Source organism: Chrysemys picta, chromosome 22 (genome assembly GCF_011386835.1).
Source record: "Chrysemys picta bellii isolate R12L10 chromosome 22, ASM1138683v2, whole genome shotgun sequence".
Lineage (NCBI taxonomy): Eukaryota > Metazoa > Chordata > Testudines > Emydidae > Chrysemys > Chrysemys picta.
Window position 1 is genome coordinate 4515130 of NC_088812.1, and position 25022 is coordinate 4540151.

Here is a 25022-nt window from a genome sequence, read left to right on the forward strand (position 1 = left end):
ATATCTCCCTCTACTGGCCAGCCCTAGCAACTAGCGATCAGCTATTCACAGCTAAAGGAAATTACTCCTTTAGCCCAAGCCACAGAGGCTTGTGTTTTGGGTGCCGAAGATCCTGACCTCTGTCCCAGGCTGATTTCACACCCAGGCTGTCTGGAAATGTGTGCACTGGACGTTTGGGTCTGTCACCAGACTGCCTGGCATGGGCTCATCTCTACTTTAGAGGGAGACAATACCCAGAGTAGCTGGCCTGTGTTCACATCCACATCCGATGCTCCAACTCTGCTGCTAACAAGTGCCATGATGAGAGAAGGCAGCATCTGCTCCCTCATTAGTTGCAGCTTAGAACATGTAGTAGCTGGAAATATTATTTAGTGCCTGCCCTATGGGTATAATTTTGTAGGACTCGGGAACTGGGAGAGTTTGAAGAAGCTTCACAAAAATACTTTCCAAAGTTAAGAATGTGATTGCAGAGATGGTGGTTGGTTTACACATTGGTGTCAATCCGCTGCTGTCCATGGAGTTAAACTGGTGTAACTGAGCCAAATTTGTCCAGATCTGAGGATTGACAGCAAGCTTCACAAGAGAAAAGACAGGCGGTTACTTACCACCCCGGGCTTCTTCGACTGATACCCTGAGGTCAAACTTCTTACACTGAGATTCATCCTCCCGTAGCTTTGCGTTATAAACCGTCATTACGGTTAAGGTCCCTTGTCCAGTTCCTTCTGCTTTCACAGTGAAGTCTTCATTCCATTTGGTCTGTAAATAATATTATTTAATAATAATTTAATATTATTATTATTTAAAGACAGGGCAAATGAAGCTAATGAAGAAAATGAAGCTGGTGAGATTGACAGTCACTCACCCGGAGGGGCTGGGCGGACTCTGCAGAGACAATAGCATGAAGGAGAAAAAAGGTCACTCCCAGGCAGTAACTCTTTGATCTCCAGACATATTGCTTCTCCAGAGCCAAGCCTAAATAGCAACCCATCCCCTCCTACTTCTGGATTCAACTCAAAACCTCACACTCCAGGTCACTAACCCTGGAACAATTTACCTCGGGATGTGTGAGGCAAACCCCAGCCAGCCCAGGACTGCTCATTCAGCTGCGGTGACTCACCCCTCCAACGGAGCCTGCAGTGACTATCCCTGGTCAGGGCCCAGGCCAGATGACCCCCAGGCACAAGTATTTCACTGTCCCCATCAGAGCTGCAAGTTACTCTGCACAACAGCACTAGTCAGCCAGTGATCTTCCTCCGGCCTTGCAGTGTTACAGACACCCCAGGCTTCTGGCCTACCCTTGATCCAGTTCCTGCCCCAGCCATGCCTGAGTCTTGTTCCAGCCCACTTCAGTCTCGTCTGTGCCCTGCTCTGACCTTGCTCCAGTCCTGCTACAGACCTGCTCCAGCCTGCATCCTCCTCCTGACCTCCCAGGCCTGCGGACTGATTCCAACCTGGCTTTGACTGTTGGCCTGCATCCGGACTCTGACTGCAATTGATTTGGCTTGTCTGTGGATTCTGACCCACGGCATGTCCCCAGACCCTGATTTCAGCATTGCCTTTGGCCCAGTCCTGACACTAGAGCCAGCTCCAACCACCAGGCCTGACTGCCTAGAACCTAGGGCCTGACAGGATGTGGTGGATTCTCCATCACTTCAAGGCTTTAAGTCAAGACTGGATATCTACCTAAGAGATACCTCACAGCTCAGCTAGAAGTTATGGGCTTGATTCAGAAATTAGTAGGTGAGGTTCTCTGGCCTGTGTCATGCAGAAGGTCAGAAGAGATGATCATAATGGTCCCTTCTGGTCTTAAAAATCTGAGTACAAAGTATGGATGATTTGGATCTGGTGCCGGGAATCTGAATCCCCGCTCCCAAAAGGGTTTGGGTAGGAGGTTCTAGTCAAATCCCCTTTCTCTATAATCAGTGATCTCTACTAATCAGACAGAGAAGCACAATACCTCTTCTGTTCTGGCCACCAAAGCATTGTGATTTAAGATGCTGTACTTTATTGGATTAGCACGGCGCGGCAGGAGAATAGAAACGTCCAAATTCAGATCTTTTTGCTGCGGAACGTCTATCTGGTACTGCGCAAGAGCCTGGAACACCATGATGGTCGCCTAGAACACCAGGAGGAAGACAAGACAGTTACATCTTATTGTCCTACTGCGCTGAACATCTGACAGCTTCTAAAGAGACTCTTTAATGAAGAGGAACCAAAAATACAATGAAAGAAAACACCAGGGTTCCACTGGGTGTCACGCAGGCAAAGGGTTATATGCTAATATTACCTCGCTCCTCTGTCGTGTGTTTCATCAGTAGATCTCCAAGCATTTTACAAAGCAGTACAGTATCTTTATCCCCATTTTACAGATGGGGAAACGGAGGCACAGGGCAGGGAAGTAACTTTCCCAGCGTCACCCAGGAAGCCAGTGGCCAAGCCAGGAATAGAACCCATGGTCAATAAATAAATCATACATGGTCAGTTAGCTTCCCATCACCCCTAGCTATTAACAGGGGCCAATTGTCAGCTGGACAAGGTGCAAAAAGATAGCGGCTCCTTCTATGTATATGTAACCCACACACCTCCTGGTGGCACCGAGACCACTTAGCGAGAGAGATTAATGAGTGTGCTACAGCCTTAGCTAAGGGCTGTATGACTTTTAACTCATGCAGGAGAGGCTCATGCATTTAGCTCCAGAGATCCCAGGTTCAATCCTGCCTACCGACGACCGGGGTCTATCGGTATTATAAGTGGGGGCTTGTCCGGGACTCAAACACGGGACCTGTTGCTAAATGCATGAGCCTCTCCTGCATGAGCTAAAAGCCATGTAGCCCTTAGCTAAGGCTGTAGCAGACGCATTAATCTCTCTAAGTGGTCTCGGTGCCATTAGAGGGAACAGAGCACCGCACCCAGGAGGTGTGTAGGTCACATATATACAGACATCTATGCCACACACAGCACAGTGTTAGGGATAGAACACATGGCCTGTGACTCCAAAAATACAGACCACTCCCAGCAGAGCTTGTAGTGTCCATTTAGGTAGAGAAAAGACAAGACTCAGTAGCAAGGAATGGAAAGGGATTTCTCAACTGAGGCTGCTGGACACAGACAGACCCTATAGTTCCTAGTGGCCTCCGTACCCCAGGGAAGGGAGGGATATTTGAAGACACTCCATAGGGATATTTATTTAGCTGTCACTAACAGTAGGACTTTTATCCTCTCCAGTGCCTCATGTAAGCACAGTTTAAAAACAAGAATAAAAAAACCCATAAGCTTACAGTTCTACTAAGAGATGGATTAAACCCAAATCAATTCAGATTAGTCATGATCCACCATTGCTTTGTCATATGGACTCAGATCGTTGGTCCTACACGCCTGGTACCCTGTCTCCAGACCAATGGCCAAAAAACAAACAAATGCTAGAATGAGTCCAGATGCGCGTGAGTTTCTGCCCATGGGACGAGAAGGCCCATTGACTCCCTGGGACAACTTGCTGTCTTAAAGAGAAGCATGTGCTCACACTCATCACCTTGGCAGGATGGAGCCTCTAGCGAGAAGATTCGATCATGCTCCTATGCTGGTCTCTGCCTTAGGTTAACAATGGCAAAGACCTGATAGGTCACTTTGCCCATCTCCCAGGCAATGCAGGATTGTTCTCTACCGGGCATACCGGGCTTTCTACAATGACTCAAGTGATCGGAATCCCATCCCTTCTGATGGGAGGCCTTCCCACAAAACAGTCTCGGAAGGATACCTGGGACTACAAGGATCATACTCACTTGGGTAGATCCATATCCCCCTCCGTAGTAGTTCTGCTCTCTCAGCCATCTGACTATGGGACCAGTCAACTCATACTTCTTCATTTTCAGCAAGGCTAGCAAGGCGTACGAGGTGCCCTCAATGTTGAAGGTGCGGGCGTTCCGCTCTTCCCAGCGATTTCCCCCTGGGTAGCAGCAAAGAAGGCGAGCTAAAGGACTCTGCCCAAGGACATCCACTCATTCTGAGCAGATCTGACTGGACCGTACCATCTCCTGACTCCTTCCCCAACTTTCCACGTGGACGATTGGTAAGTCGAACCGATTGTTGCCCCTTTCGGGCTGAGCAGCTACCCAATATTTGGGGTCTTGGAGGACTGTTTCTATTAGGATGAGGAATTGGTGATAGGCCTCAGCTATATTCTCTGGTGTAAACCTGAATGCTTACAAAAATGCACAGAAAGTCCCACTTTCCTGAGCATAAGAGAAACCAGCAGCAGGCAACTTCCTTGCTGAGAAATCCCCAAGTCCACCTCTGAAGTGAGTTCTAGGCCCAACAAGCAATGTCTCTCTCCTTGTTTCATAACACTTCTCCAAGCTTTCAGCTGGTTTCTGGACAAGGTGCAAAACCAACATACTAGCCCCTGTGTTTGCAATCAGGGAAACCCCTCAGACCACATGGCTTAGCTCTTGACCTCCTGTGTGCCTTGGGCAGTCCCTACATTGTTTTTAGCTGTGTCTACTACAGAAAGAGTCTTGATTGCTCCTTCTGCTGAGTCTGAAAGAGTGCCTGGCATACCCATTAACTTGAACAAGGGCCTGGTCTACACTTAAAACTTAGGTCGTCATAGCTGTATCACTCAGGACATGTGAAACATCTACACACACACACACCCTTCCGGAGCGCTATACCTATGCCAAACTAACCCCTCCCTAGTGCACACAAAGCTAAGTCAATGGAAAAATGCTTCAGTTGACCTAGCTACCGTTGACCACCATGGTAGTGAAGTTCCTACAGAGATGGAAAACTCCTTCCATGGGTGCAGTCTGCGTCTACAATAGGGGGTGATACCGGCATAGCTACAGCACCGTAGCTGTGCCGCTCTAGTCCCTGCATTGTAGACATGGCCAAGGTCTGTGGCACCTTTCAACATAACATTATTATATCTAGACAACAGCTTTGTCCTGCCCTGTTTTAACTATCCCAAACAATGGGGCAAACTCCATTTTCCTTGCGGGCAATATTATTCTCTATCCTCTGAAATTCCCCTTTGTTCAGTTTCATCCAGTTACATCCTCCTGACCCACTCTTTTCTCTCTCTTTCTCTTTGGGGTTTACATCCTTTAGATATACATACAGGGCTCTCGGATTCCTCCTGAGGACAAGTAATACCATATATCTCTGCCACATCCAGAGCTCAGACTCACTGGTGTAAATCTGGAGTAACTCCATTCATCCCAGGAGAGTTACTCTGGATTTATACCCAGTCCGATCAATCTCAAATCTGGCCAAAAGGAACAAATCTATGCCTGTTATTCATTCCTCATAAATTAATCCCTCTCCAACCTCCTTTGCTTCTCTTCCCTGACCCCCATCCTGACTTGGCCACATCTTCCCAGTAGTTGATAAGATGCCCTCATTTACCTGTCGAAGCTCTCATGAGCGCCTTCTCGGTGTTCAGTGTCCCCACCATTGCTAAGGCATAGGACGCAAGAGCCACAGTGTAAGGTCTGGTTAGAGACTGGTACCTTTCAACTAAGTAGTCAGCGGCTTTGCTGATGCTGCCTTCCAAACTCTACGAAGTGACAAGGAAAACAAAAGAAAATCAATCTCGTGGGTTAGGCTGAGGTTTCGGGTGGTGTTAATGTCGGAGGGCAGGATTGAACCTGGGACCTGTGGAGCTAAATGCATGAGCCTTTACTGAACTAAAAGCCCGAAGTGTCTAGAGCAGATTCATTAATCTGGCTCTACCTGGTCTCAGTGCCACTAGATGGGACAGACACCACACCCAGGAGGTGTGTGGGTTACATTAATTCATTACGAATTTATGTGGCTTCCAGCTTTATGTAATTTCACAGTGGTGAAAGACAGAGGAGGCAGGAAGACATGGAAGTGAGATATTTGAGGGCAGCGAAAGGGGACATTTCTGGACCACATGCAGAATGTCATCAGGAGTGAGCCCAAAGTCTGTAGCAGGGCCAGCCCTAGCCCAAATGGCGCCCCAGAGCGTCTTTGGCGTCCCTCGCTCTATTTGTTAAATTTTTGAATACCTTATTTTTTCTTGCACTTGTAGCCCATTTCACCACTTTGATGCATGATTCATATGCATGATTTATCCCTGTAGTATAAGATGAAGGAGGAGCAAATACAGGACCCTTGGGGTAAGTGGCTGTCTGTAGCGTGTGTTTGTGTTTGGGGGTTACTTGCTGTGTGCTGAGCTTGTGTTTGTCTGTTTGAAGGACCATGTGCTGTGGCTGGCAGTTGGAAGCTGTGAGCTTCTAAACAAGGTTTGAAATCTAGAAGCCTCTGCTCATTGGCTGAGCCTTAGTTAGGAGGCGGGGCTATCAAGGAGGCCAGGGCTTTATAAAGCAGTGAGCAAGTGACCAAGGAGCTTTGCAAAACAGGGACTGCTAACAGGGAGTTTTGAGAGGGAGTTGGGAAGGGGGCAAGATACACTTGCCATTCTTTAAAACCTGTAAACTAAACTATAATCAAAACTTCTTGATTTAAACAAAAACCCTATCATTAACCTAGGCAACTGTAGATGAGAATGGAGGCAGAAGCCCAGCAACTGCGTGGGGGCTATCCTGTTTATTGCGCTCAGTGTAGCATGTATGATTACCTGCCCTGTGGGCGGGTGGCGTATGTGTGCATTTGCTGCAAGGAGCTCCTGGCCCTCAGAGACCACGTACGGGCTTTAGAGGCCAGGACGGCGGAACTGGAGGAGCTAAGGGAGGCAGAGAGATATGTTATTCAGGCTTTCCAGGACACTGTAGATTTGTCCCACCTTTGGTCAGACAGCCTCTGTGCTGTTAAGGAGGATGAAAGGCTCAGGGAAGGAGAGCAGTCAACAGGAGCAGAGGGAAACCTTCCCATAGTTGGGACCCTCCTTCCAGATGATGTTGGGGTATCCTCTCGCACTGAGGTTACCTCTCCGGGGGAGGGAACTCCAGTCATAGGAAAAGGCAGGTGTTAGTAATGGGAGATTTGATCATTAGAAACATAGATAGCTGGGTTTGTGATGACCGGGAGAACCGTATGGTGACTTGCCTGCCTGGTGCGAAGGTTGCGGATCTCTCGAGATGGACTTATGTATAGTGCTGGGGAGGAGCCGGTGGTCATGGTACATGTAGGTACCAATGACCTAGGGAAGGGTAGGAGAGATGTCCTGGAGGCCAAATTTAGGCTGCTAGGAAAGAGACTGAAATCCAGGACCTCTATGGTGGCATTCTCAGAAATGCTCCCAGTTCCGCGCGCAGGGCCAGGTAGGCAGGCAGAACTTCAGAGTCTCAATGTGTGGATGAGATGATGGTGTAGAGAGGAGGGGTTTAGATTTATTAGGAACTGGGGAAACTTTTGGGATGGGGGAGCCTATACAGGCGAGATGTGCTCCACCTAAACCAAAGTGGATCCTGACTGCTGGCACTTAACATTAAAAAGGTCGCAGAGCAGTTTTTAAACTAAGAGATGGGGGAAGCCAATTGCTGCAGAGGAGCACGTGGATCAGACAGAGACTTCTCTTAGAGGAGAGTCTAATGATAGAGATTCTCTAGGTTTTAGTCAGGAGGAGAGGATGGAAGTGGATAAAGTGTGGACCAGATCAGACGAGAAACATTCACATAAAAAAGAATCTGACACATCAGAAAAAGTTTTTAAAGTGCTTGTACACAAATGCTAGAAGTCTAAATAATAAAATGGATGAACTAGAGTGCCTCAAGTTAAAGGAGGATATTGATATAATAGGCATCACAGAAACCTGGTGGAGTGAGGACAATCAATGGGACACAATCATTGCGGGGGTGGGGGGGGAGTGGCACTATATGCGAAAGAAAATGTAGAATCAAATGAAGTAAAAATCTTAAATGAATCCACATGTTCCATAGAAGAATCTCTATGGTTAGTAATCCCATGCTCTAATAAGAGTATAACAGTAGGGATCTATTATCGACCACCTGACCAGGACAGTGATAGTGACAATGAAATGCTAAGGGAGATTAGAGAGGCTGTCAAAATAAAGAACTCAATAATAGTGGGGGATTTCAATTATCCCCATATTGACTGGGTACATGTCACCTCAGGATGAAATGCAGACACAACATTTCTCGATACTTTAAATGACGGCTTCTTGGAGCAGCTGGTACAGGAACCCACAAGGGGAGAGGCAACTCTCGATTTAGTCCTGAGTGGAGCCCAGTATCTGGACCAAGAGGTAACTATAACAGGACTGCTTGGAAATAGTGACCATAATATAATAAAATGTAATATTCCTGTGGTGAGAAGAACACCTCATCAGCCCAACACTGTGGCATTTAATTTCAGAAAGGGGAACTATGCAAAAGTGAGGGGGTTAGTTAAACAGAAATGAAAGGTACAGTGACTAGAGTGAAATCCCTGCAAGCTGCATGGACACTTTTCAAAGACACCATAATAGAGGCTCAACTTAAATGTATACCCCCAAATTAAAAAACACAGTAAAGGAACTAAAAAAGAGCCACCGTGGCTTAGCAACCATGTCAAAGATGCAGTGAGAGATAAAAAGGCATCTTTTAAAAAGCGGAAGTCAAATCCTAGTGAGATAAATAGAAAGGAGCATAAACACTGCCAAATTAAGTGTAAAAATGTAATGAGAAAAGCCAAAGAGGAGTTTGAAGAATGGCTAGCCAAAAACTCAAAAGGTAATAACAAAATGTTTTTTAAGTACATGAGAAGCAGGAAGCCTGCTAAACAACCAGTGGGGCCCCTGGACGATCGAGATACAAAAGGAGCACTTAAAGACAATAAAGTCATTGAGGAGAAACTAAATGAATTCTTTGCTTCAGTCTTCACAGCTGAGGATGTTAGGGAGATTCCCAAACCCAAGCCGTCTTTTGTAGGTGAGAAATCTGAGGAATTGTCACAGATTGAAGTGTGACTAGAGGAGGTTTTGGAATTAATTGATAAACTTAACAGTAACAAGTCACTGGGACCAGATGGCATTCACCCAAGATTTCTGAAAGAATGCAAATGTGAAATTGCGGAACTATTAACTATGGTTTGTAACCTGTCCTTTAAATCGGCTTCTGTACCCAACGACTGGAAGATAGCTAATGTAACACAATGAGGGGGGAGGATAGCTCAGTGGTTTGAGCATTAGCCTGCTAAACCTAGGGTTGTGAGTTAAATCCTTAAGGGGGCCATTTAGGGATCTGGGACAAAAAAAAAGTTGCGGATTGGTCCTGCTTTGAGCAGGGGGTTGGACTAGATGATCTCCTGAGGTCCCCAATTACAGAGCAACAAGGAGTCTGGTGGCACCTTAAAGACTAACAGATTTATTTGGGCATAAGCTTTCGTGAGTAAAAACCTCACTTCTTCGGAATTACAGAGCAGTAAGTCTAATATCAGTACCAGGCAAATTAGTTGAAACAATAGTAAAGAATAAAATTGTCAGACACATAGAAGAACATAAATTGTGGGGCAACAGTTAACATGGTTTCTGTAAAGGGAAATCATGTCTTCCTAATCTATTAGAGTTCTTTGAAGGGGTCAACAAACATGTGGACAAGGGGGATCCAATGGACATAGTGTACTTAGATTTCCAGAAAGTAATTGGGCAACAAAATGGCAAATGAAATGTAATGTGGATAAATGTAAAGTAATGCACATTGGAAAAAATAACCCCAACTATACATACAATATGATGGGGGCTAATTTAGATACAACTAATCAGGAAAGAGATCTTGGAGTCATCGTGGATAATTCCCTGAAGACGTTCACGCAGTGTGTAGAGGCGGTCAAAAAAGCAAACAGGATGTTAGGAATCATTAAAAAAGGATGGAGAATATCTTATTGCCCTTATATAAATCGATGGTACGCCCACATCTTGAATACTGCATACAGATGTGGTCTCTTCATCTCAAAAAAGGTATACTGGCATTAGAAAAAGTTCAGAAAAGGGCAACTAAAATGATTAGGGGTTTGGAAAGGGTCCCATATGAGGAGAGATTAAAGAGGCTAGGACTTTTCAGCTTGGAAAAGAGGAGACTAAGGGGAGATATGATAGAGGTATATAAAATCATGAGTGGTGTGGAGAAAGTGAATAAGGAAAAGTTATTTACTTGTTCCCATAATATAAGAACTAGGAGCCACCAAATGAAATTAATGGGCAGCATATTTAAAACAAATAAAAGGAAGTTCTTCTTCACACAGTGCACAGTCAACCTGTGGAACTCCTTGCCTGAGGAGATTGTGAAGGCTAGGACTGTAAGAGGGTTTAAAAGAGAACTAGATAAATTCATGGAGGTTAAGTCCATTAATGGCTATTAGCCAGGATGGATAAGGAATGGTGTCCCTAGCCTCTGTTTGTCAGAGGGTGGAGATGGATGGCAGGAGAGAGATCAATTGATCATTACCTGTTCGGTTCACTCCCTCTGGGGCATCTGACATTGGCCACTGTCAGTAGACAGGATACTGGGCTGGATGGACCTTTGGTCTGACTCAGTATGGCCATTCTTATGTGCTTGCATGCTGGGAGCTGTAAATCTGTATTTTTTCATGCCATATATAAGCAAATAAAAAAAATTGGTTTCCTCTAAGCTTATAGAAACAAAGCTTATAGGTCCAGAACATTCTAGGAGGTTAGTGAAAAATGAATCCACATACGGAATACCGGAAACATTTTACTTCAAACATTCGATTTTCTCTTTTGTCTTTAACAACAAAAACAGCACCCTGAGTGCGGCGCCCACCCAACCCCAAGCCTGGATTGCCTGCCCTTAAATCTGGCCCTGGTCTGTGGTATCAGACAGAAGCTGGAAGAGAGGAGGATGTGATGATGTGGTGGGCATGTACACAGAGGGGATGAAGAGGGAATCCTGTTAAGGAGGCATTTGAGAGTAACGTTTACTAGCGGAAAACAAGAGGATGGCCAAGAAAATAGTGGACAGACAGTGTACAGGAGGACAAAGCGCATATGGAGCAAATGTAGGACTGGCAAGCCTGAAGAAGAAAGATGGAGGCAATTCTGGAGGAGGATGTCCTCTGTTTAGCCCCACGAATGGAACAGCGGCTGAGCAAGCCTCCCTGGGATGAGAGAGGGTAGTGTCATCCCCATGTCAGTTTGACCGGGGCACGGGATCTAACAGGACCAAGCTCTTATATTACACTTTTTTTCAGCAGATCTCCATGCGCTTTACAAAGGAGGTTAGTCTTGTTAGCTCCAAATTACAGAAAGGGAAACTGAGGCACAGAGCAGGGATGTTATTTGCCTGAGGTCCCCCAGCAGGTGTGGGATGAGAATTCAAGTCTTCTGAAACCTAGTCCAGTGCGCTACCCACTAGGCCACGCTGTCTTCACCCTTTGGCTGATTGTCTCTCTCCTCATGCCGTACTGCTACAGCTGCAGTCAGCGGGCTCCCCTTCACTATAAAAGAGAGGGGGCAGCTGGCAGGCTGTTCTCTACAAGGGCTCCAAGACTCTGGAAGTTGTTCCCCAGCTTGGCCTGAAATAGCTCAAATGTGGTGACCTGAGCGTGCTGCAAAAGACACCTCTTTGATAGGGTCCTTGGAGAGGGCTGAGGGTTTGCTTCTCCTAATGATGAGGGGGTAGAAAGGAGGTTCGGTTGCCAGTTGAGTTCCTACTGAAATGATCACTTTAACTCTGGGGGATGTAACTGTGGTTAATGACGTGGCAGGGTGCTAGAGCAGGGGTGGGCAAACTTTTTGGCCTGAGGGCCACATCTGGATATGGAAATTGTATGGTGGGCCACGAATGCTCACTAAATTGAGGGTTGGGGTGTAGGATGGGGTGAGGGCTCCGGCTGGGGGTGTGGGCTCTGTGGTGGGCCCAGAAATGAGGAGTTCAGGGTACAGGAGGCTGGGGCAGAGGGTTGCTTTAAACCCTCCAGGTATGTACCTGTGGGCCAACCTGTCTGAAAAGAGTCACCGTCATCTCTATGGATCTAAAATCAGGATTTAATTTACACATTGCAAAAGAAGAATTTTGAGGAATAACACCTGTGTATTAGCCAATATGTTAACCTGAGCTATGGGCAGAGCCATTATGTAATCTTTTAGACTAATGGCTTATTGTGCTCATTCTGTCTTGCTGCTAGTACCTATCCAGGGGCTCGGGAACTCCCACCCCGTCACTTCTCTCCACCCATTGGCACCCTATATGATCTATTGTAATCAATTGTTTAGCCTAATAAGCGAAGTGACACTCCTCCAGCACTGTGTGTAATAAACCCTCATGCTTAATTCTACACGGGGTCAAACTTCTGTTCCTTCATCAATGTCCCGTAACTAATTCCCTGACACGTTCAGTTCCCCTTAATATTCCTGCATGCTTAGATTGCAAACTCTCTGGGGCAGAGACTGTCTTCTGGTTCTGTGTTTGTACAGCACCTGGCACAATGGGATCTCTGGTCCTGAACTGAGGGTCCAAGGGGTTACCTCAATAGAAATAATAATTATAATAATAACAGGAACTTAAACCCACCCATCTTGTAATCCTGAAAGCCTTGTATTCTGATAGTCTCTCCTTTTGTAGATGGGGAGGCCGTTAAACCATAGCAAGATGAAGCCAAACCCAAATAAGGACTCATTGCTTCTTTCCAATGTATGAAGATGGTCTCTACGTTATTTTAAATCATTTTTCTGTGCTTGTTTTTTTCATATGATAAATATCCAAGCCCAGCTTTTCTCATTTTCCTGGCAGATTCTTGCGAGATTGTTGGGGGACTCCGAAGGCTGCGTCCCAGACATTCGAGACCTGAGCCCCTCAACGGGTGTGCGAGGAGAGAAGACTATCTGGCAACGCCACTAACTCCTTCCCCAGCAAATTCCACGTGCCACGGGGCGTGGTTCATAGGGGATGGAAAGATGGGAAAACCTGGGTATGAACATAGAAGTGCACATACGCTGCAGAGATACTCACGTTGACTTGATCCTTGCAGATGTCCTTGGCCTCTTCCAATGCAATCAGCACAAAAGCCGTTAAAGAGACATCAGGCTCAGCACCCTTGTACCCTCCCTAAAGGGGAGCAAAGGAAGATTTGGGATAAGAAAGTCCCCCGAGTACCATGAAAAGAAAGAATTAATCCCAGGCCCTCAGCATAGGAAATTAGAACACATGCTTCCTAGAAAGCTACCCAAGAATGGACTCTCAGTCGTGGCCAGACCTATCGCTGAACCTCCCGTTGGCTAACGAACATCTGTCGTGCAATGGGCCAGGTTCTGATCTCAGTTACTCCTTTGTCAGTATGGAGGAACTCCATCCAAGTCAATAGAGATGCTTCATATTAAACCAGCGTGAGAGAATTTAGCTCACCAGGCCGGTGCTCAGGTCCCGCCACTAGCTCCCAGGCAGCTTCCCGTGCGTTAATGGATCAAGCCTCAGTGACATCAAAGACTAAACTTTGGCCTGTGAACCACCAAGACAGCGGCACTCCTCTGGGGCAATGCAAATCACTAAGCCCGGGATGAAACGCATGAGAGGCGTGGACAAGGCATTCTCAGTTGAGGGCAGCTGGCAGGGGAACCAATGCCCAGGGGAGATCAGACCAGGCCAGAGCCTAAGTGTCTTTAGTAAACACTGCAAAACTATCCCCTTTGGAGACGTCTTTCCACCATGAGAACAACACTCACAGCACTAACCCCACTCCCTTCTATCTAATAAACCCAGACACAGACACCCCCTTCTACCCTAAGCCTGAGACCCCTTAAACTCAGACACTGGCAGCACTAAACCCCAGGGGTGCTGGAACAATGTTTACAGTGGGGGTGCTGAGAGCCATTGAACCAAACTGTAACCCTGTATATAATGGAAACCACTTCAAGCCAAAGGGTGTTGCAGCACCCCGTGCACCCCTAGTTCCAGCACCTCTGCTAAACCCTGACACCCCCTTCAATTCCTAAACCCTAACACTGAGACCCCAAAAGCCCAACACCGATACCTCCTTTTACCTAATTAACCCTAACACTGACATGCACTAAACCCTGACACCCCTAACTCCAACAATGACCCCCCCTCCACTCCTAAACCCCGAACAACAACAAAACCAAAAATGATCTACTCCCAGCAAAAAGTTTACCCCCAACAAGGGAGAAGTGCAAAGACTCCATGAAGTTCACTAAGGACTAAATAGATACAATCTGGCCCACTGGGCCTGAATCTCCATTCACTGCTGCCCAGGTAACTGCACTGGGTTGTTCCACTGATGCGAGAGAGAGAGAGAGAGGAGATCAGTCTGCATGAGCACAAACTTTGGGATGTAGCCCAGTAACACGTCCCTTTGAATTATGAATCAACAAATTGCTGTGATGACTGAGGTGGGTAGTGATTGGTGTGTAAAAGTCAAAGGAAACACGTACCACCATCTCTCCGTGGATTACGGGGGCGTCTTCTTGGAAGACCCCATCCGGTTTCTGCTTTTCCAGGATCAGCCATTTCACTGCCCCGCAGATAACTTGATTTTCAATGGGCACCAATTTCTTAGCTAGAGCAAAGACCTTCGCCAAGTAGGCCGTCAGCCTGAGGGCAGAATCAGTCACATCACGGTCACTCCTGCCTTCCCTGAATTACCCTCAGTGTGAAAGTTGAGACGTTTCACAGCAGTAAATGGAGTGAGGTTCATGTGGGTCAGTTTATGGTAACCTGAGTGAGCAGGAGCTAGGGAAAATGTCACCGCTTGTCCGGAAAAGTGCATCCAGACACTGCTCCCTATTACGGCCGGCTCTACTTGAGATGTACCGATGACCAGGATGGTGGGGTTGGGGGCCCGCTGTGGACAGCTGCCCACTGGGAACTGGACTGGAGAGTCACCAAACTCAACTTCACACAAGCCAGTGAACAGCCGTCAAGATGGTAACGGTTAGTCTGAGCCAGCTACAAACTAGCCAGCTAAAATGAAAGGACCTGGAGTTCATTACTAAGGCTGCGAGTCTGTCACAGAGGTCGCGGAAGTCACGGATTCCATGACGTTCCAGGACTTCCACAGATGCAGCGGCTGGTGTGGCTAGCCCCGGGGACTGCCTGAGCAGCAGCAGTCCCAGGGGCAGGGCCGGCTCCAGCTTTTTTGCCACCTCAAGCGGCGAAGCGGAAAAAAAAAGAAAAAAAAGAAAAAAAGCCAATCGGCGGCACTTCAGCGGCAGCTCAATCATGCCGCTTCATTCGGCAGTGGGTCCTTCGCTCCCTCTCTTCCTCTTCAGTGGCACTTCAGCGGCAGCTCAAAGAGGAAGAGAGGGACTGAGGGAGCCGCCGCCGAATTCCCACCGAAGACCCGGACCTGCCGCCACTTTCTTTTGGCCGCCCCAAGCACCTGCTTCCTTTGCTGGTGCCTGGAGCCGGCCCTGCCCAGGGGCCAACCTGGGGGCAGTCTGAGCAGTGGCTGGAGCAGTGGTCCTGCGGGCAGCCCCGGAGGCCATCACAGAGCAGTCCCCAGGGGCCTCGGGACTGTGGGCGGCTGGATGCAGTTAGAAAATACCCATGACTAAATCTTCACCTTATTCATCACCAATCCCTCAAGCCATCCACTCACCCACACTGAACTGTCACTGAAATCACTGGGGGCCACATTTACAAGGTATTTAGGCACCTAAATATGCAAATAGGCATAGTTGACATGCCTAAGTGAGCTAGGCACCCAACTCCCATTTCAAAGGGAATTAAGCCCCTACTCTGCTTAGGTGATTTTGTAAATTCTGCCAGGTGCCTGTCTCATCTTTGGGCGTCTTTCCATTGCCATGTGTGCGAGTTGGATTGGGTACTTTTTTCCCATTGTATGAGTTGACCTTTGCCCTCTGGTTTTGGGCTGGAGACTGACTTGCTCTGGCTCACGTATTGCATGTGTAGGGTCAGGCTAACAGTGATAAAGAGCGTGCATTAGAAAACCCACTGTCCTCACCAAGTGCTTGATGGCCGGCCTTTGAAAGCAGCGTATGAGAAGTCGGGTTTTTTGTAAACCATCTGCTGTGTGTAACCTGAAACAGGGAGAGTAAGAAGGAGCTGTGCGATGTCTGGTGAGCGTCTAATGAAGACTTTACATGCGTAATGCAAACGAAATCAGAGCTGTGACCCCAGCCGCGGCTGTCTGAGTTGTGTGGCTCTCCACTTTCTGCAGGCGTCTCTCAGGAGGAACACAGCACAGCAACTCAAGGGAAGCGAAGGCAGAAACCTGTCTGGTGGAGAAGCCGATTGGCATGGGCACTGCCCCATTCCTCACCAGCATAAATCCTCCCTTCGGGGTGGGAGCGGGGTCAAGTGAATAGAGTGTATGGGGACCTGGGAGGTGGGATGCCTGGGTTGTATGCCAGGCTCCGGGAGGGGAGGGTGAGTTAGTGTTTGGAGCAAGGTGCTGTGAGTCAGGACTCCTGGGTTCAGTTCTCAGTTCTGTCGCTCACTGCGTGATGTGATGTTGGGCAAGTCACTGCCTGCCTCAGTTTCCCCATATTATAAAAGCTTAAGGGATGGGATGTTTGTAGTTCAGACTCCGCACTTAATGTAGGCGGCCCACAAAGGGGCTCGGGGTGTAGGGAAAGGGACACCTGTTCCTTCAGGAGCTAGGCTGAAACCTACCAAGTTCTCTCAATGGTGATGAGATTCTCTATCCTTCCTTGTTACCAAGTGCCAACCTGACACGGATTTGAACTGTGGGTGAATGGCCTCCACCCCACGACCATCCCATAGTACCGAGGTGCCTCATAATCCTCAATGTAACTACCAGGGGTGCCGGAACGGGGGCGGCCAGGGGGACATGACCCCACCCACTTTTTTCCTGCCTTATGGGTGAGTGACGGGGGAGGAGGGGACGGAGAGGAGTGAGCGGCAGAATGGGGGCGGGAAGAGGTGGAGCAAGGGCAAGACCTTGGGGGGAAGAAGCCTAGTGGGGCGGGGCCTCGGGGTGGAGCGTGAGTGGCCCACAGGGGGAGGGGAAAAGCGGAGGGGCTTCGTGAGGAAGGGCAGAGTGCAGGCAGGGCCACGATCCAGGTGCCGGTGGGAGCTTGCGGAGCTCCTGCCATCTACCCTCACAACCCCCCTGTGCAGCAGGGCACTGCTACTCTCCCCGTTTGCAGGGGGGAAATGGAGTCACAGAGAGATTAAGTGACTTGTCCAACATCACACCAGGAGTCTGTGGCAGAGCAGGGAACTGAACTGGTGTCCCCTGAGTGCCAGGCTACCTCCCTGATCCCTGGACTCTCTATCTATCACCCAATGTGCTTAACATGAGGTTTCTGAAGCATTTGGTACCGGCCACTCTCCGAGACAGGCTACTGGGCTAGATGGACCTCAGGGCCAGTCCTGTGCCGCAGTTCCTGTGTCCCTACTGCGAGCCTGAAGAGGGATTTGCTCTCTGGTATGAGAAGTACTTACCTTGCATGATCAACTTGATGGCTTCCGCTCTGCGTTCCACCCCGATCTTTTCCCACTGCTCGGTTGTGTCCAGGTAGATGGTGGCGATGACGGGGGGGGTCATGCTGATCATGTTCTGTTCCCCACAGCCAGACGGCGTCACAATGAGGTGCTTCAGGTTGGCCCCGTCGATGGAGTTTTCGACAATGATTGTCACAGGGTTTCCTGGCCAAGGAAATAACACGGCGTGAATTCGAGCACCGAGAACATGCGCTGATGGAGACAGAGAGACAGACAGACCTCTCTGCGGGCAGTGACGGATTGAGAGCTCAGTCCGGCATGGTGCTGAGCACACCCAAACCCCATGAAGGTCGGATCCTAACCCAGCAACAAACAGCTGTTTGACGGCGGGAAGCGGCTGGAGGTAGGCAAAGGAGCGGGGACGCGGCGCGCTGGGGGAGGGGGGACAACGGGTAAGGGGAGCTTGGCGGCCGCAGGGAATAACTTGGTGGAGGTCAGGGCGGAGGGGCGCACGGAGCTTGGTGGGCTGCAGCAAATAACTCTGCGGGCCGCAGGCTGTGTGTTTGAGACCCCTGCACTAGGCCATCCTGTCCAGAGACAGAGGCTGCCCCCTGGGTACTCCTTATTTCTGTGCACCTGTCTCTCCCGAGAGCACCTTGTTTAGCCACACGCCGACAATGACTTCGCTGTATCTTGGCCATTAATGCTCGATAGTGCACGTAGACAGTTGTAACAGAACCAGGTGGGTAATCGGTTCACCTCCTGCGAGTGTGGCTACCAGAGAAGAATTCATTGCTCCCTTCACTCTGTTTCTAAAGCATAAAACACTTTCAAATCAGAGGCCCTTGCCTTGTATTCTGACTTTGGTCTCCGATTCTGTGTCTGGAACCATGTCGTCTATATCTGCCGCTTTCACCTTCACTTCCTGGACTCCCCCTGAAAAGGAAGGACGAGGAGAAGAGACAGTGAAATGCCATCCGTCCAGCCGGGTGAGATTTGCTGCTGGTTCTTGAATAATACTCTACAATGCTCATAGAGCCCTGCACTATCCACTGACGTGCTAGGGCAAAGGGAGGGAGGGGGCAGCTGAGATGGGAACCAGGAAGCTATGAATACGGGGCAGGCAGAGGCGGCTGCATTTCAGTGGCAGCTGAATTGCTCTGCATAGTGCTGATTCTAGTCTTCCGTGATGAGCCGGATTTTGACCTCCATCTCAGCCAACACGAAACCAATCCCTCTGAAATCTCCCACGCACGATCAGATGCCAGGGTAGAATTTTTCAGGGAAGTTTTCTGCAGATTCGATTAAGGGTTTGGGTTAGATACAAGGGCTCCAAAAACAGAGATGCCCTCACTTAGCTATAGATTGTGGAATTCTTTGAGACCTTCAGGATGAGAGGTGCCACGTAAAGGCAAAGCAGTGCGGCTACTCACCTGGTCCTTTCGCAGATGGATCCAGTACCACAGACATAATTGTTTTGTTCATCTTTATCCCTTCAGGCTAGAAAGGAATGACAAGAGTATAGTAAGCACAGTAGCATTCAGAGACAATGAAGAGCAGTAGGAAAAGGTGAGCGACTTGCTGATCTTTTGATCAGCGTGAATCAGGAGTGACTCCACCGGAAGTCAGCGGTCAAGTGAAACTGAGATCAGGCCCCATCCCATGAGTCTGGAATCTGACCTCAGCCTCAGGCAGCGTCCCCTTTCATTTTGGATCCTGGTTAGGATGCATCCAAGGAGAAGTCCCTAGGCCAAAATCATCCCTGGCATAACACCACTGATGAACGGGAGGAATTTTTGCCAGAAGCTGGGAATGGGCGACGGGATAGATCACTTGATGATTCCCTGTTCTGTTCATTCCCTCTGGGGCACCTGGCAGTGGCCACTGTTGGAAGACAGGACACTGGGCTTGGTGGACCTTTGGTCTGACCCAGTATGGCCGTTCTTATGAATCTGGCTTACAGAGTCTGGCAGGGTGAGGAAGTGAGAAGCTCAATTCATTCCATCATTGCTCTGTGACCTCCCTGAAAAGACGGTTACTCACCTTTGTAACTGTTGTTCTTCTAGATGTGTTGCTCATATCCATTCCAATTAGGTGTGTGCGCGCCGCGTGCACGGCCGTCAGAGAATTTTTACCCTAGCAACACCCGGTGGGTCGGCTCTGGAGGCCCATGGAGTGGCGCCTTCATGGCACTAGATATATACCCCAGCCAACGCAGTGTCCCCTCAGTTCCTTCTTGCCAGCTACTCTGACAGGGTACATCTATACTTACCCGCTGGTTCGGAGGCAAGCAATCCATCTTCTGGGATTGATTTATCGCGTCTTGTCTAGATGCGATAAATCGATCCTGGAAGTGCTCGCCATCGACGCCGGTAATCCTGCTCCGTGAGAGGAGTAGGCGGAGTCGACGGGGGAGCCTGCCTGCCGCGTGTGGACCCACGGTAAGTACCTTTAAGTTCGAACTAAGATACTTCGACTTCAGCTACGTTATTCACATAGCTGAAGTTGCGTATCTTAGTTCGAACTGGGGGCTTAGTGTGGACCAGCCCACAGAGGGGAAAGGGGGCGGGTTTGGAATGGATATCAGCAACACATCTTGAAGACTAACAGTTACAAATGTGAGTAACTGTCTTTTCTTCTTCGAGTGCTTGCTCATATCCATTCCAATTAGGTGAGTCCCAAGCCTTACCTAGGCGGTGGGGTCGGGGTGAAGTAATGTGGATTGAAGGACCACTCTACCAAATGCCGCATCGTCTCTGGCTTGCCGGACAATGGCATAGTGTGAAGCAAAGGTATGTACTGAAGACCAAGTGGCAGCTCTGCAGATCTCCTGGATTGGTAGTTGGGCCAGGAAAGCTGCTAACGAAGCCTGGGCTCTTGTGGACTGAGCAGTAAAAGGCAGGATCGGGACACTGGCAAGATCATAGCAAGCATGGATCCAAGAAGAGATCTGCTGAGAGGAGACTGGGAGGCCCTTCATGCGGTCCGCCACTGCGATGAAGAGCTGGGTCATTTTTCGGAGTGGCTTCGTACGCTCAATGTAGAAGGCAAGGGCCCCATGAACCTCGAGGGAGTGCAGACGTTGTTCCTGATGACTGGCATGTGGTTTTGGGCAGAAAATCGGGAGGAAAATATCTTGGTTGATATGGAAAAAAAGGCTGGGTGAGGTCGCAGCTGCACCTTATCCTTATGGAAGATTGTGTAAGGTGGTTCCGAGGTAAGGGCCTTGAGTTCGGAGACACGCCTCGCTGACGTGGTAGCGATGAGGAAAGCTGTTTTCCAAGAGAGGTATAAAAGAGAGCAGGTGGCCAGCGTCTCAAACTGGGGCCCCATGAGTCTGGAGAGGACCAGGTTAAGGTCCCATGTAGGGACTGGCTGCTGCACCTGTGGGTAGAGACGGTCCAGGCCCTTGAGGAACCTGCCGACCATGGAATTAGCAAAGACAGATCTACCATTCGCACCTGGGTGAAAAGCCGAGATGGCCGCCAGGTGAACTCAGATAGATGATGTCGCCAGACCCTGCTGTTTCAGGCTCAAGAGGTAGTCCAGAATGAGAGGCATAGATGCTTGGAGAGGGGGCGTGCCGTGGTGAGTGCACCAGCATGAGAATCGCTTCCGCTTAGCCATATATGTGGCCCGAGTGGTTTCCTGCTGCCCAACAGGACCTGCTGCACCAAGTGAGAACAGAGGAATTCTGAATGGCTCAGCCATGCAGCATCTACGCCGTGAGGTGGCGGGATCGTAGGTCGGGGTGACATAGGTGGCCGTGATCCTGACTGATCAGGTCCAGAAAAAGGGGCAGTGGAACTGGGACGTCCATGGAGATCTCCAACAGCGTGGTGTACCAATGTTGCCTGGGCCACGCCGGGGCGACTAGTATCAGTCGAGTCCTGTCCCTGCGTCCTTTGAGCAGGGTCTTGTGTACAAGGAGAAATGGTGGGAAGGCGTAGAATAATTGGTTCGTCCACGGGAGTAGGAAGACATCCATGAGGGAGCCCGGGGAGCGACCTTGGAGGGAGCAGAACACCGGGTATTTCCAGTTGCTGTGTGAGGCAAACAGGTCGACCTGGGGAAATCCCCACTTTAGGAAGATGGCGTGAATGACATCCGGACGGATCGACCACTCGTGGGCGTGGAAGGATCTGCTGAGGGGGTCCGCCAGCGTGTTCTGGACCCCTGGGAGGAACGAAGCCGCCAGGTGAATGGAGTGGGCTATGCAGAACTCCCACAGTCAAATGGCCTCCTGACAGAGAGGGGAGGAACGAGCCCCGCCTTGCCTGTTGATGTAGAACATGGCCGTGGTGTTGTCTGTGAGGACCACCACACAGCGACCATGCAGGTGGTCTCAGAAGGCTTGACAAGCTAGATGTACTGCCATCAGTTCCCGTATGTTGATGTGGAAAGAGAGTTCGGACGGGGTCCACAAGCCCTGTCTGAATGTCCCCGAGACGGGCACCCCAACCCAGGGCTGGCGCGTCTGTAACAAGGGACAAGGATGGCTGGGGTGTGTGGAAGGAGACTCCGCATACTGCCCTGGGGTCTAGCCACCAGTGGAGAGAGGCCAGGACTTCCCCCAGAACAGTTACCACCAGGTTCAGGTTATCTCAACCAAGGCGGAAGACTGACGCCAGCCAAGCTTGAAGCGAACGGAGCCGTAGTCTGTCATGCCTGGTCATGTACGTGCAGGAAGCCATGTGTCCTAGAAGTCTCAAGGACGTTCTTGCTGTTGAGGTTGGGAAGCTTTGAAGGCTACGAATGAGGCCCGTCAGAGCGTGGAAACAAGCATCCGGCAGGAGGGCCCGGGCATGCACAGAATCTAGGACCGCCCCGATGAATTCTATTCTCTGGGTTGGTCCTAGAGTCGACTTTGCCACTGATGAGAAGACCTAATCGACAAAATGTGTCTGTAACCACTTGAATGTGGGACTGCGCCTGTTCTTTGGTGCGATCTCGGATGAACCAGTCATCGAGATACGGGTATACCTGTATCCGCCTCCAACGAAGGGAGGCTGCCACGATTGCCATACATTTGGTGAACACCCGGGGGGCTGTGGAAAGGCCAAACAGAAGGACCATGAACTGATAATGTTCGCGGTTGACCACAAAGCGGAGGAAGCGTCTGTGTGCTGGATGGATTGCTATGTGGAAATACGCATCCTTCATGTCGAGGGCGGTGTACCAGTCTCTAGGGAAGGTATAATGGTGCCCAAGGAGACCATGCAGAACTTCAACTTTACCATGAATTTGTTGAGTCTGCGCAGGTCCAGGATAGGCCGAAACCCGCCCTTCATCTTGGGAATTAGGAAAAAATGGGAGTAAAAACCCCTGCCCTTTAGCTCCGTTGGAACCTCCTTGATTGCCCCCATGGATAGGAGCGTTTGAGCCTCCTGACTGAGGAGTTGCTCGTGAGAAGGGTCCCTGAAGAGGGACAGGGAGGGAGGGTGGGAGGGTGAGGAGAAAGAAAATTGGAGAGAGTATCCCCTTTTCACCGCGTGAAGAACCCAACGGGGTCCATGGTTATAAGGGACCAAGCACGGAGGAAACGGGATAAACGAGTCAGGAAGGGTGGGGTAGGATCCTGACCGAGGTCTGGTACCTTGTCCTTGACCGTCCCTTCAAAAGTTTTGTTTAAGGCCCGCTGAGAGCTTGGAAGAGCCCTGGCCGGGTTGGTGGTTGGAGGGTTTCCTCTTGGTATTGTGCCCCTGCCTACTATAGAAGTCCTGCCTCAGCCGAGGAGGGGGATAGGAGCATTGTGGCTGAGGTTTGAATGGCTTCCGCTGGGTAGCCGGCATGTGCATCCCCAGCAATCACATTATGGCCCTTGAGTCCTTGAGGCTCTGAAGCCTCGAGTCAGTTTTGTCTGAAAACAGGCCCTCTCCATCAAAGGGGAGATCCTGTATTGTTTGCTGAAGCTCTGGTGGTAAGCCGGAAGCTTGCAACCAAGATATACGCCTCATTGCAATCCCTGAAGAGAGGGTCCAAGCGGCAGTCTGCAGTGTCCAACGAGGCCTGTAATGAGGTCCTCGCCACCGTCTTGCCCTCTTCCACCAGGGCCCCAAACTCCTCTCTGGACTCCGAAGGAACCAGCTCCTTGAACTTTAACATGGAGTTCCAAGAGTTATAGTTGTATCGGCTCAGGAGCGCCTGCTGGTTTGCAATCTGGAGCTGAAGTCTGCCCGAGGAGTAGACTTTGCGCCCAAATAAATCGAGGTGCTTGGCCTCTTTTGATTTGGGTGCCGGGGCTTACTGACCATGGCACTCCTTCTCATTCACTGAGGCCACCCCCAGTGAACAGGGCTATGGGTGCGTGTACAAATAGTCATATCCCTTGGAGGGGGCGAAGTACTTCTGCTCCACCCCTTTAGCAGTCGTAGGAATGGACGTGGGCGTTTGCCAGATTGTTCTGGCTGTGGTCTGGATGGTCCGGATGAGTAGTAGGGCCACCCTAGACAGAGCTTCTGTGGACAAAATGTCAACCACAGGGTCCTCCACCTCTATAACCTCCTCTGCTTGGAGGTTCATATTCTGTGCCAGCCTACGTAAGAGGTCCTGATGGGCACAGAGGTCTATAGTGGGGGGAACCCAAAATAGCAGTTCCTGCCACCACCTCATCAGGTGAGGATGAGGAGGAGGCTACGGAAGGAAGAGGATCATCTGGGACCTCTTGCTGAGCTAGGTCTTGGCGTCCTGAGGCCGCAACCTCAGCGTCTGGGCCAGGAACCGGAGTTGGAGGAGAGTCTGGAGCCTGGATGGACGACGCCCCAGTTTCCATGCCCCCAGGAGCAGGACGGCTGATGGCCTCTGGCACACGCAGCTCGGAGAGGGCTGAATGAGAAGTGGTATGCCCAGGGTGTCCAAAAGGGCCATTGAGTAGACTCTTGGACAGGACCTTGTCCTTGCACCTGCCAATGACTAGCCCCTGAGTCCAGGCGGCTGGGATCCAAGTGGTGGCGCTCTGACAGACACGACCCCACGTCCGACTCCGTTGAACAAGAGGCGGAGCGTGATGGCCATAATGGTGCAGAGCGGGTCTGTGCCGAGTCACGTCGATGCAATGGGGATCAGTACCTCCAAGATGGAGAGTGGTACTGCGACGGGGAGCAGTGTCAGGACCTGGACCTAGTCTGCGACGGTGATCATCGTCGGGAGTGGCGTCTGGATCGAGATCTCCTGGACAGTGACCAGCGTGCAGAGAGAGCGGTGCCAGGAGTCTGATCGGTGCCGCGAGTACAACCGGTGCCGCGAGTACGACCGGCGCTGCGAAGGACAGCGGTGCCGGGACTGCGAGTGACATCAGGACTGCGAGCGATGTCGGGAGCAGGAACGGGGCCGAGAGCGGGATCGGTGCCGTGGCTCAACTGACAGTGCCAGCGGGGATAAGGGTCGGTTTGCCCCGAGATGGGGCCACATGAGCAGGAACCGGTACCTTTGTCTGCTGAGGGAATGCCGAAGCTGTCATAGCAATCAGATCCCTTGCAGCCGCAAATGTGTCCGGAGTCAATGGCAACTGGACTTCAACCACGCTATGCGTTGGGGAGTCCAGACGCACCGGACTCAACGGCTCCGCTCTCGGTCCCTAGTCAACGGTGCCAAAGTCGGCCCTTGTGCCCCTGGTCACTCTCTACATGATGCGGCGCTAAGGGCAGATCCAGGGAGGCTGGCGTCTGCTGAGGTGGGCCAGTCTTTTCCGATCTACGGTGC

At 50.1% G+C, this 25022-nt stretch overlaps 1 protein-coding gene across 2 annotated transcripts in view; it reads right to left on the reverse strand.

Annotated features, from left to right (window-relative positions):
- Positions 1 to 25022, reverse strand: part of LOC101953192 (complement C3) — a 219455-nt gene that overhangs the window by 145085 nt on the left and 49348 nt on the right. The window contains exons 23-32 of one of the 2 annotated variants that reach the window (XM_008174762.4): positions 18755 to 18821; positions 18171 to 18257; positions 17322 to 17525; positions 15856 to 15931; positions 14324 to 14483; positions 12888 to 12983; positions 5401 to 5551; positions 3780 to 3943; positions 1958 to 2116; positions 606 to 756 (exon numbers count right to left, since the gene is read on the reverse strand). The exons of the other annotated variant lie outside the window; for it this stretch is intronic. Of the exons in view, the coding sequence (XP_008172984.2) occupies positions 606 to 756; positions 1958 to 2116; positions 3780 to 3943; positions 5401 to 5551; positions 12888 to 12983; positions 14324 to 14483; positions 15856 to 15931; positions 17322 to 17525; positions 18171 to 18257; positions 18755 to 18821 (1315 nt within the window). The remainder of the gene's footprint in view (positions 1 to 605; positions 757 to 1957; positions 2117 to 3779; positions 3944 to 5400; positions 5552 to 12887; positions 12984 to 14323; positions 14484 to 15855; positions 15932 to 17321; positions 17526 to 18170; positions 18258 to 18754; positions 18822 to 25022) is intronic. 2 annotated transcript variants of the gene reach the window in all.